At 40.3% G+C, this 13,154-nt stretch overlaps 1 protein-coding gene across 1 annotated transcript in view; it reads left to right on the top strand.

Annotated features, from left to right (window-relative positions):
* The first annotated feature begins 5,278 nt into the window (after window positions 1–5,278).
* Window positions 5,279–13,154, top strand: part of clmpb (CXADR like membrane protein b) — an 88,704-nt gene continuing 80,828 nt past the window's right edge. The window contains exon 1 of the mRNA XM_085371290.1: window positions 5,279–5,650. Coding sequence (XP_085227416.1) covers window positions 5,602–5,650 — 49 coding nt within the window. The 5' untranslated portion in view covers window positions 5,279–5,601. The remainder of the gene's footprint in view (window positions 5,651–13,154) is intronic.

Here is a 13,154-nt window from a genome sequence, read left to right as displayed (position 1 = left end):
GGTGATGATTTTCCTAACAAAGTCTCCTTTTTATAGTGAAGCTGTAGACCAGCTGGAAAGTTGGTGAACCGGGTGCCGAACCAAACAAAACTGTATGTGTGAAACGTCAATAAACACTCCTAAAAGTGATCAAGATAACACTGTGTCGGGTTGGTCTTTACAAACACTTTGTCAAATCCCTTGAATCAAAGTCTGCACTTCAGCCACATCTTGGTTGTTAGGCTTAAAATTCATAGTAGTAGCAAAACTACTTTTGGTCCTTAGCTAAGTGACAAACATTTTTGACACAAATGGCTTCAAAACTCCAACCACGCATCTGACATTGCAGGATCTGGAAGAATGCAAGTTGATAGAGATGCACCTGTTAGTCAGTCAGTAGATAAATGGAGCATATTTGTTGAAAAGGCCTTTAACATCACAGCACAAACTTTCATATTTTAATAGACACATAGTTGGGTCAGTTTACCTGGTTGCACTTTGGTACTAGAAGATAAGACAATATCTAGATAAGTTGTTTATTTTTTTTGTCTGTTTTTTGAAAAGAACAATGTTTTAATTTCTTTTGATTGATTGTAGATTTGAATCCTAGTGCATAAATAATTCACCTACAGCGGTGTGGACAGACCAAAGGTAATTCAAAAGTGTACCCCGTGGTGTTACTTTTAAAGTGATTATCTACACTTTGGTCATTTTCTATACTGGTAAATGGAGACATGTTGAAGATTGATTCCTCAGCCCACACCTGACACACAGTATGATGCAAAGCATCTGCTGATTTATGCTGGCTCTTCCCGACCATACGGCTCACATCACTCACTCCCCAGTGACTGGGCTGAAGACTTCTTCATCAAAGAGAGGGCAGAGAGGGTAATAGTTGTGTTGGGTATTGAACAAGGGTGGGAAAGGACAGAGGAACTTCTAAATCAGACAAATCAAACAAACAGCACTTCACTCGCTTCCCTCCGCCTTTGCTTATACCTCAATCAAGCCTTGTTTATTTGCTAAACGAAGATGGGATTGTGAGCACTCTGTCCTGTGTCAATAAAGCTGAAGAGGCAAAGCGATCAATGACAAAGGCATTCAATTTATGCTTAAACTTGAGGCTAATCAGCTAATTTGCTAGCTTGTGACAAAGGCTCCTTGAATGTTCTGGTAATGAGCATTAAGACTGTTGTATCATTTCACAGAAGTAAAACTATAAATAGAAAAGTTTGACTACACATTTTCATTTGTATGAGATTAGCCACCAAAAAAAGCTAATCTCATGCAAAACACAGAGAAGACCATTTTAGCGAGCAAGTAAGACACAGAAGAGCTAATATACCCTGTAGATGAATTTTTGCAGATGAGCAGATCATGGCAATTATGTCGAAATGAGTTTATAAGTGATTGTTTTGCTAAAATTAAGTTGACTTGTCAGCAGTATTTGACTAAAAATATGCATTTTTATTCCAGCATGGACTGTATATTTGAGTGATTAAGGTGCAAGGCTCTCAGGTAGCACATGGCACCTTGGTGGTGGTAGTGTGGTGTTCATTCAAAGCCCTACTTTGTTGAAAATCCATGTCTAAATAGCTCATACAACCTTCTCTAATTAAACATTTATTTGATTTTCTCCTTTTGGGTGATTTCTAGAGACAAGCAGAAGACAGCATTTTCCTGTAGCTGCTGGCATGGAAACTGTTAGTGTTGGGGGAAATAAATTCTAAAGCAGCTTCCAATGCAGTGAAAATTATATCCAAATATGATTGATCTGTTTATTCTGGACTGGAGCGGGCAACCATTTTTTAATTTATTTATTTTCTTTATCTCAGTCATGCATTTTCATTGAAACAATCCTGGCTCTTTCATTCTTCCAAATGACCCCATCATGTGTGCTCGGTTTATTCAGTCATTTTCTCTCATTTTGCTTGATGATTTCATCCACATTGTTCATTTGCCCATTCCCATTCAGTTCATTCATTTACCTGCTCACTGCAGACTGAAAGATGTGCCATAGTATAATAAAGCCGGGCACGCTGTTAGCTTCTTTGATGCCATTCTGTTTGGCCTCGCCTTTAATTAGAGCATGATAACATGTTTTTAAACTCCATCCTTCCCTGCCTCGTGTTTCCCGAGAAAGGCTCATAAATAAATTGAGGCGGACCACCACTTCTGAACTCACTGGGCTTTACAGTACACGGAGACAGGCATTGCACTCGCAGGAATGTGGAATGGGAAGTGGTCTAAAACTGGAAATAGCTGCTTCTTCTTTATCACACTGTATAAGCAATCTGCAGTAATGACACCAAAGAGTCCAGCTAACTGAATGATATCCTTTAAAATATCCCCACACAAACACTGCATAATCAGATAATCATGATCCTGTAAATCTATGAACTTTCTGCCATATATGCTACAAAATCTCAGGTTGCTCCATATTTGTGGTTGTTGTGTATACACCATCCACTGCTCCTTAACACATCACCGCTGGATGTCATGCTTATGTGCTTAAGGAGACGACTACAACAACAGATGAAGACTATATTCATTTTATTGGCTAAAGAAGACAATTTGCTTCTGTGGCGTGGTTGCACAGTGCAGGAGGGAAAGAGCTTTACTGAACCATAAACAAACATCCAATTTGGATCAATAAGCCACGTGGCCAATGTCACCTTGAGATGTTCGCTGTAAATCTCAGAGGGCCGCCCTCTCCCTCATTAAATTATAAAGGATCCATGAGCCGTGAAACACTAACGGCAAAGCATCACATTGGTTGCTAAAAATAGGAAGCCCTAGACAAAAGAGTTTCTTTTTTTTTTTTCTCCTCATTCATATTGTTACTCAAGAATCCTTTTAACCATCCACTTCTATCCTTGCCTTAAGTCAAGTAGAGAGACATGGCCAAAGCCCGACATCCCTGCAGTGCCTCGCGTGTGTTTGCTCGGTATCGTCCTGGCGTCAACAAAACAGTAACACGTCCCTGTGATGTCATGATGAGGGAGATACAGCTGTTCTGGCGGACGGGAACACAGTTGGTGAAGTGCTCCGTCTCTGACAGGAGGTCCGAGGTGCATCTTGTTGCCCCAATTTAAATTTCAAATCCACTTAAAGTACATAAGTCAGGAGTGCTCCCAGCTAAAATGCAAGCCGTGTTGGGCCTGGAAGATATTTAAAAAATCATGGACATTGCACTTGGGAGGATTACATCTTCATGTGCTGAAAGGAAAAGAACGAGGGAGAGTCCCAACGCAGCATCATCATCACCTGAAAAAGGGGGCACCCCTCACAGCAAATGATGTTTATTTTAAAACAATGCTTATCATGCCCTTAGCTAAAGCCTCGTAATGAATCTCGCAACCAGTCATATGCTTTCCGTGCGGTGAGATATTGTCGTGCTCTTGGTGATGTGAAACTAATCAGGGAGAAAGAGTGGTTTCCACACTGGTGACTTTTCAAGGCCCTGTGGTATAAATATCAACCATCTGTGAGGCCATCTGCATTGGGGTGCTATATCATGCACCAAGGCCAAACTACCAAACACAGACAGGTTGCCTTCCGTGGCACAATTTACACTGCATGCAAGACAAAGTAACCTATTGCACAATCGCTACTGTCAACAAAGGATATGCCCTCATACCTCATGTTGCGCTGTCATCAGCTTATACATAACAAAGCTCCTCATTTGAAATGATAGTGTCACTGTTGTTTAATGTATTCTACAGCCACATACTCTCCTCTGCTTCCAGATCTCATTTTTGTGCAGAAAGACTCATTTTAAAAGGGGAAAACTGATATATGTTGGCTGTCAGGTGCATTTTCATTCAAGTGTGTTTATCTGGACTAAGAATCCAGGAGGACTGTTGTCACTGCAGGTGAAACATGTCTTTTGAACCTGGCGATCCATCAGTTACACTGCTAATATTGCATCAGTTCCGAGGATTCCTTGCTTTTGTATTTCACTACAGTGCATGCTGCTCACTTTCTGTAAATACTGACCTCTGCAGAAAAGAGCTGTGATGAAACTGGGATGTTTTTTTTTTTCTTTTCATGGAAAAGCAGAAGAAAGAGAATGCAAACAGGGAAGAGAGACAAAAGGGACACGCGACACTAAAGACCTCAGTTTTACCACTACCGCTATTTCTCACAACATCTGGAATTATGTTGTTGAGTCTCATCCTCTGCTTTCTGTGCACATATCTTCTTTTCTGTTCTTCTTTTTTCAAAAGCGTGTGTGTGTGTGTGTGTGTGTGTGTGTGTGTGTGTGTGTGTGTGTGTGTGCGTGTCTACTTGTGCGTGTCTACTTGTGCGTGTGAAACATTGTTTCAAGCTATCTAGTTATTGGAACGGAAAGGAATGGCGGAAGGCTGGTGCTGAAGAGCAGGCCTCTTGAGGGGGGAAGAGAGAGAAGAGAGGGGCCACAGGCGAGTGAAAATCCTTTTTTGTTGTTTTGGCTGATTGTTGAGACACAGAAGAGGGGGATTAATTTGTCTCAAGGTCTGACAACAACCATCAACAGACAGCAGCTTTCCCCCTTTTTTTTTCTTTTTGCTTGTTTATATAACTGGTGCCAGTACCGGGTGTGGGATGACAGTTTTGTAAAGATGCACAGAATAATCAGATCATGGTCAAAATATAACATGGTAAACGAGAACAAATATGCCCTATGATTCCAGACAAATCTTTAAATTTAATTCCTTTAATTATAACATCATCATAGCCTGAATAATAAAAATAAATAAACACCAGTGCCAACCAGTCAGTGTTTTATTGATACGGAGCAGAATGCTGTAATTTTAAGTGTTAATGGCTTATGTTAAAAAAATAAGAAGGAAAAAATGCAATGATAAAGTTTTGTTATCAAAACTCTGGTTCTCAGGTGGTGAATTCTGCCTTACAAAGAGCATTGTTCATTTACTGTATATTGCATTAATATACAGATCAAAGATACAAAAATATAATTCCAGTGTCTCAACTTCACATGCAGTTTTGTTTAATGGGACTGTGTGTAGCTATTTTTCAGCTTGCATGATTTTCATTCAGTGATACGTAAACAGATTCCTGTCAGACTCCTGTCTGCTGCACCTAACTATCGACTCCCAGCCACCCAACAAGCAGAGCGTGTGTTGCCGGATGCTCAAGCATGTGTAAGAGAACTTCAGACTCTAGAGGTCTCCATCCTTCAGCATCCCCTCATCATCATCCACCTATTCTCCCTCCTCCTCCTCCTTCTCCTCTCTGGCATTTTGTGCAGCGGAGGAGGATAGGAGGAGTGACTGCTGAGGAGGAGACAGAGGGGACTCTGAGACAACACGTCCCACGCCAGAGCCAGACAGCCAGGGAACTTTGATTTGACGCCAAGTAGCCTGCGATCAAAATTACAATGAAAAGAAAGAGCCTCGTTTCTTCCTCCTCCTCTTCTCCTTTTTCTTCTCGGGAGGCTTAGATATGTCGGGCGTGTGCAACATATGATGTCGTTGGACTCATAAGCTCAATGAAGATTTATTTATCTCTGATTTCGGTCCTTAATTCGCTGATGGTGCCGCTTCGTTGTGCTTGCGCTTAGGTCAGCCGAATGAATTTGAAGGCAGTCTGAGCGCATTGTTTCCAGCTCCGTTACATATGGGATTTCGAGCCGTGATGTCTGCAATCTCTCGCTCTTTGTTTCTGGGTAAGTCACTTTCCATTTCTTTAAAATACCGGATTTATTTATGTAAAAGCAGCGCAGGCGTGTTGCTCTGAAAATTGCGGATGTGAACACCGAGGTTCATTTTTCGTATATATTTAAATATAATTCTCTTTCGTTGTTTCACGTGTCGTTAAGACCACATCTGACAGCTTCGGTTCAGAATGATGTCAGAATATATCTGTTGTCTATTTTCTCTTCCCCCTTATGACACTTTAAGATTTGGGTGAGAAATGACTACATTTACATTTAGATTCATCTTCAAAAACGCAAACGCGCTGTAGCCAACCGTGCGCTTTCTCTCAAGCTGGGAGCTCTCGAAAATGGGACAAATTAAAGCAACGTGAAGGGGATAAAAGTTCACCTGACCCCTCCCTTCAAATCTGCTTTCAAGATTTATTGACCCTGCGCGTTCTTGTATTGGCATTTTCTTCAAAGGCAGGCCCGCAGCAGATGCACAAAAACCTCCTTTGTCATATTTAAACAAAGGGAAATAATTCATTAATTTCAGTAACCACCAAGAAAACACTAGGTTAAAAAAAGATCTCTATTCTAGCTCTTCTGGATGTCAGTGATTAGATTTGTTAGGATAATTGTTAGGATAGGATATCTTGAAAGGATCTCTAAAAAGTCTTTTTTTTTAAAATTGTTACTCTTATTTTATTATATCATAAACCATAGATGGACCTCTTTTTATTTTATAGAAACAGAAGTTTCATTTGTCTCCAAGGCTTGATTTTATCACTACTGCTATTTGCTGTGTTAACAGTAATCCTGCTTCTATTATTACTGTTACTAATATTATGGGATTGTAATGTAGAGGGGGCCTGGAACGGTTTCCAGGTCTGAAGCTCAATGAGGAATGTTTAATTCCACTGTGACCTCTCTGACTGGAAGTTACAGTTAGCACTGCGGGACGGTGTGTTAAAAATGACAGCCAGTACGAGGTGTTATTCACCCCACTGCTGTCTCATCACCTGTGGTGTAACTGAGGGGAAAACTAGTTTTGAAAGCCACAGATTTGAAAAGACAAACTAACAAAAGATTTTAAAGTTTGAAAATTGTCTTTGACTGGGTGCTAGAAAAACTTTGAACCCCCACCCTGGTTGAGAGTTAGATTGGTTGAGTGTAGCCATATGAGGAGAAATCCACACGGCTCGTGCGCTCTGGTCTGAGTTCCGAGGTCGTGCTCTGGTAGTTTCTGTGTGGCTTGCTGCTTGTTGCGTATTGCAGTCTGGAGAGAAATCAAAAGACCTCGGCATTTGTTTTTAATTTTCTATTCCATTAGTTTAGACATACAACTGATGTTATTTGCTTATGCTTGATGTGGTTTGTGCTGCAGGCTTGTAAATGCTTGGAGAGTTTGTTATCTTCGTCTCCCATTATTCAGTCACTGACATATTGTGGTGATATGTCTGTGGAATACCCTGTCCAATGCCTAATGCGTTCAGTGGAGAGATCCTCGTCCCTCTGGACCTGGTATAAAATAAATAGATAGTTGAAGGATGGAGATATGTATGGATAAGCTAACCTGTCATGGCTTACATTGGTAGACCAGCAAGTCCAAAGAGTGTGGTACGCTGTAATGCATACTGATCCTCTGTTAAACTAAAGGAGCTGACTCTGCAGAGAACACTGCATGCAAGTAAATTTTAGGTTTAGGTCAAAAAGCACTCTGTAACACTGGGCAATGATGTAGGCTATTTTAAGCTAAGCATGCAGATTATCATAACACCAGCAGTGCTTTTCCGGTAATGACGATCTTAAATAATGCAACCGGCTCATTCAGGAGAAGGCGAAAACATTACACATTATCCCTAAATAATAGCAGTTGTTTGCTTTTCTTAAAATAACCATATGACTGCGCCTTGAGTATTAAATGACTTGTTGCCATGGTGAGGTATTTTTCCCCTCCTTTGTCATGTTTAAGACAACGGAAAGAAAACTAGTTTGTGCAGCGATGTGACTGGATGGCATGTTCAATACAGTTGGAACCGGGGTCACACGTCTCTCATCCAAGAACAAAACATCCATCAGTCATCCAAAAGAGTATTCACCCACCCCCCAACCGAGGGGATATGCAGCTTTTCAAGCTTGGCTGCTTGGCTGTACCATACCGAAGGACTTTTTTCCTCTGAATTTATAGCCTGCATTAATTCAAGATCAACTAAAAGGCCAAGCAGAGGGAGGAGGTGGCTGTTTTATTCTAAAAGAGGATCAATAGTCATTAATAGGGGCTCCTTTTCTTTTAATTTGGATTTGGCTTCGCAAGTCCTGAGACATCCTTAAATTAATATCTGTTGGAAATGTAATATCCACTGGTCACATTACAGATAAGTAGCACAATTAATTGCCACAGAGAGTTCAATAGCTCCCTTCGGTAACTCTGCTGATGTGAAGTAAGAATCAGAACAAGGTCATACAAAACTGAACAAATCAAGTAACTCAGTAAGAGCACAGGGCACGTGGCAATTTGGCCAGGTAATGGAGACCAGTGATTGATTGCGTGTCTGTCCCAGTGCCAGGATTAAATGATTCTGAATGGGGGGAATTTGAAAGTGAAATGACTGTCCAAAAAGTAATAACACAATCTAAGTCACTTGACGGAAATCTAATTTGAAAGTATGATTAGCTTTTATATGAGAGCCGAACCTTAGCACCTTTGCTTCTTTTTCTTTTTCCTGCATGGCCTTTTGGGCCTCAGTGTCTAAGAAAACTGCAATGTGATCACTGCAGTACAGCAGGCTCTTAGCATTAAGATGTGTGCTGATGTCCACATTCATACAGTATAACACTGAGAAGATGGCAGTGCCTATGCAAGTATGCTAGTGTGTGATGTAGATAAAGAGAGCAGTGGCTCCAAACAGAAATTCTGTCCCATTCTATATTTAGCATGTCTGCCGGGGTAGGCAGAGGATCTCTGAAATGTGAAGATGACAGGAGCCTCCTGAGCCAGAGGTTATGAAGTGACATCTTGATGTGTTTGTGCCTGAATCACACTCCCACACACACACACACACCCTGCCAAAGACTTCTGACATTCCTGCACACCCAAAGACGTTCCGATATTTGACGTCTAGTTACCATACATTAAGGCTTAGTTTTGATCTTCTTTTGACTCATGTCGTGCGTCAGTGTTATCATTTGGCATCCCCGTTCTATATTTTCAGCTTTGAAGGTATTTTGTTTTTTGTTTTTTGTTTTTTTGGGGGGGGGGATATGTGGTGACTCTGGAAGCTCTGCTTTGCAGGACTTGAACTTGTGTGATGTTTGACTTCTTACTTGCATGAAGACTAATCTCATGTTTTTAAAGCATAAACCATTCAGTTATTTTCAATTTTACTTGAATTACCAAGTTCAGTTAATTTTCTTAGTTGTTTCACACATTGGGACTAGTGTGATTTTACACAAAGTGTGTGTAAAAATCCCTATCATTTAGCGCGAATGCAGGACTTACAGTAAAGTGTAGCTGCAGCTGTTGAAGGAAATTTTGTACCAATGCTTTTTGTTGAATGACTTCCCTTGCACCTACAATGTCAGTTATTTTACATGCAGAACGAAGTGTAAAAACACTTCCATCCAGAGAGGATTGTATTACTCAAAACAAAAATGCAGAATCTGACTGGCTCATCAAGGGCAGAGCCCTCTGGAATACAAAACCTGCAACAATGGTGACTGAAGAGGCCTACAGATGAGTGCAGAGGTCCTGCTGTCCTCAAAACAATTGAACCATATCATTAGCAAACACTGATTTGCCTTCCAAGCACTTTCCTTCTGATGTGTATGGCCTTTAAATGACAGCATGGTTCCCTGAATAACAAGCCATCCTCTTTTTGTACCTGGGGGGATTCTTCATGTTTCATTGATTGTGGTGCTTTTAGTTGGAAGGTCTTTCTATTCTGTCGCAGCAAACCGAATGCCACGCTTTGAATGAGAGCGTTTGTAGGTGAAAGTCTAACTGCTTTGTACAGTAAGTGCTTTTATTCCTGGAGGATCGAGGCAGGTTTGTGTTTTCACTGAAACCGAAGACATCCGAAGGAAAAATATACAAAGATTGTACCGCTGGAATCGTCTGCAGTTTTCCACAATATTTCTTTGTTTGGCAGTTCCTTCATCTTCGTTTCACCACACCCGCAATTTCCGAGCCACCCGGTCGTTATTCTGCACGAGCCGTTTGTCGCTTGCGTCCTGCAAAATGAAACACACATGCGTAGACAGAGGTGGGTTTGTGTAGTGTTTCTGACCTACACAAACCCGGCCCCTTTCATCCGTCACTGGGAAAATTACTCCCAGATTGTTTTGGAACGTATGAACAGGAACTGCCTATTTCACTTTACTGCTAATCTATGACAGATGTTCTGGAGAAGCTCACGTTCACATTAACCAGAGACACATGTGCAGTCTATGCTGGGCTGAACAGCAGTATTAATGAACGTCAAGACTCCACTGATAGTCAGGATGATCAGATTGAGTGAGCTGTGACACATTTTAAAGGAAAGTGAATCTGGTTACTGAGTGGAGGAAATATTTTCTTCTATTAAGTCGCTAATATTTTGCAAATGAGCTTTTAGGGCTTAAACATTTTTTTGATCAGTTGATTAACAAATTGGAAGAAAATGAACCATCGCAATTAGGGGGAAAAAAGGAGAGTAGCTGTAAAATAAAACAGCAAAAGCACATACACTTTACGGGAAACATAATCGTTCCACCTGCATCTGCTTTTATTTTTAATGTTTGCATCTGGCAAGAAAATGTGCTCTAGCCATGTTCATTACTTGTTTACTGCAACCATTTGATCTTCTTTTACAATATCCATTCATAACAACTAAACCAGCTTAAATCTTATTTATGGTTATGTTAAAGGAACTCCCGTCACATAGGGATAGGGAAAGATTGTGGTCTTTGTTATTTACTGAAAAAGTCAACAGTGGCTATAAGAATGAGACACAACTTGATTGCAGTATTTAGCACAGCATTGTTTAGAGTATTTAATGTTTAAACTAAAACTTCGGGATTCAGAACTTGCCCTCTGAATAGCTAGGATTCACCCCGACCATTTACCAGTGAACTCCATGAGGCAAACAAATCTCAAGAACATGTTGGAATCAAGCACGCAGCAAGAATATGTTTGCCTAAAGTGTGTTGTGCAATCCAGATTCGTTCTGTATACTCATCATTTGTTGAAAGCAGTACTGAAACCAGGAACGCCTCCACAGGTTTTTTGTTTTGGCTGTTTCACAACAGGCTGGACCAGATGTCACCTTGGGGAAGGGGTGCATCTGAATTGATAAATCAAAAAATCAGTAACTCATTTTGTCATTTTGATCAAGTGTCTTATTAGATGAGCTCAAGGCAGCGTTCACCTTACAAAATAACCCTTCACCTCATCACTTGACCCCACTTCACATAGCTCTCTCACCAGCTGACCTAAGTATATAGATTTAGTTAACCATGCTTTTTCTTTAACCTGCAGCCATCGTGAACAATACAATATTTTAGTGCTAAGCATGCATATTTCATATGATCATGTTAGCAGTGAATTAAAGTAGCAACAGCCTAGCTTGCTCCCACAACCGATTAGCACGACCCTTTTTTGTTTCCTCTGCACCACACCATATTCTGCTGACTTATCTGCTGATAAACAGATTTGCTCTTTTGAATAGAGATGGACCGATCCGATATTACGTATCGGTATCGGTCCGATACTGACCTAAATTACTGGATCGGATATCGGAGAAAAATAAAAAATGTAATCCGATCCATTAAATATCACGAAAGCACCTCACAAAACTTGCAACACGCCGTAACTCGCCTCAGAACGTCGGAGCAGTATGCATCACGTGATAGAGCAGCTGTGGCATGCGGGACCTGTCAGTGGTCTGGATAGCATTTGGAGCTTCGCTAGCAACCTGGCATTTCATCTCCGACAAAGTTATCCCCGAGAGAAGTAAAGCAAGTGTGTAAGTCCATCTCTGAATGTTTGTAAAGCATTCCCACGTTAAGCTTAACGAGCGACTGCCTCTCGCTCTCCGGCTGCTACTTCAATCGTGAAACTGCTAATGATCAGCTGATCGGCTTTTCTGTCGTGAGTCTCTCTTGTTTGTTTTTGGTCCACTTTGCGCCAGAAAGAGGAAACCAGCGGCTGAACAACAGCAGCACGTTTAAGCTTGATAAGCTGTTGTTAGAATTTATTTAATATTACTTTCTACACCAGGATCTTTTTCTAGTAGCTGACGGCTGGTAACTGTGCAGGGGCGGATCTAGCAAAGTTTAGCCAGGGGGGCCGATAGGGCATTAACTGGGAAAAGGGGGCACAAAGACATACTTTTCTTTCTTATTCTCATTTAAAATGTCTAGCTTTTAATAAATAATTATCTGACACCCAAAGTTTTAATTTGATGTAAAATGAATAGAAGTCAATTACTGTATATAGTGACTATTAAGTCTAATATATATACCCTAGTAAGCTATAGTACATTTTCCTTTGGGAAGGTACCATCTGTGCAGTCTGCAATTTTGTTGAAGAAAGATGTTGAATCTATTTAATATTTCTTGAAAAATAATTGATTTCTGTGCATTTTTTTTCACACTGCATCAAATTAAGGTTGATTACGTTGATTAAGCATCATGAGGTGGAGCGTGAGGGGTGGTTCCCTATTTTTTATTTATTTATTTTTGTTGTTGCTGGGAGTTGGAACCCTATTAGTTAGGTTGCTTAATATTTACGCTAAGTACTCTTTAAAATACCAGAATAGGGAGGATGGTGTAGGTTTAAGTTTATTAGATTGATCAGTATTGCTGAACTATGAAATATTTTTTTTTGTATACAGGTATAACAGAATAGCTTTAGTGTAGTTGTTGTTTTAAACTTGAGTATGAACTTGCAGACTTGCAAAATGCAGCAAGATATTTTAAAAAACAGTTTTGTTGATTAAAAAACACTATATCGGATTCATATCGGTATCGGCAGATATCCAAATTTATGATATCGGTATCGGTATCGGACATAAAACAGTGGTATCGTGCCATCTCTACTTTTGAACATCCTTTTATAGTACTGTGCAAAATTCTTGAGCCACCCCTCATTTCTTTATATTTGGCTTCCAAGGAGCCAGATGTTTCTCCAGGATTTCTAAAGGTTTGCTTTTTCACTCCATTCCTTGTTCCTGACCAAGGAATGGTCAGTGCTTAGTCACCATGAGTCAGTGCTTAACACTGACTCATGAATCAGCATACAGTAAATACTGTGTCCTCACATAACAGACAAGTTAGAGCAAAAACATTTCAAATAATGAATTGTTTCTTTAGGTGTGTTTACTAGCAGACTTGTGTAAAAACATTAGCCGAATTAGCTGAATCTATGAAAAAATAGCAAAAATAATGCTTGTCACAGTGTGTCGAGGTATGTCAAATGATACAAGAACTGGACTGCTAATCAGCTGCAACAGTTCCGAATCACAATTTAAAATTTCTGGTTCAAACTGTCGTC

Source organism: Diplotaxodon limnothrissa, linkage group LG14 (genome assembly GCF_057381915.1).
Source record: "Diplotaxodon limnothrissa isolate DT_005_m linkage group LG14, D_limnothrissa_male_GT1.1, whole genome shotgun sequence".
NCBI classification, from domain to species: Eukaryota; Metazoa; Chordata; class Actinopteri; order Cichliformes; family Cichlidae; genus Diplotaxodon; species Diplotaxodon limnothrissa.
This window is presented reverse-complemented; position numbering and strand designations above follow the sequence as displayed.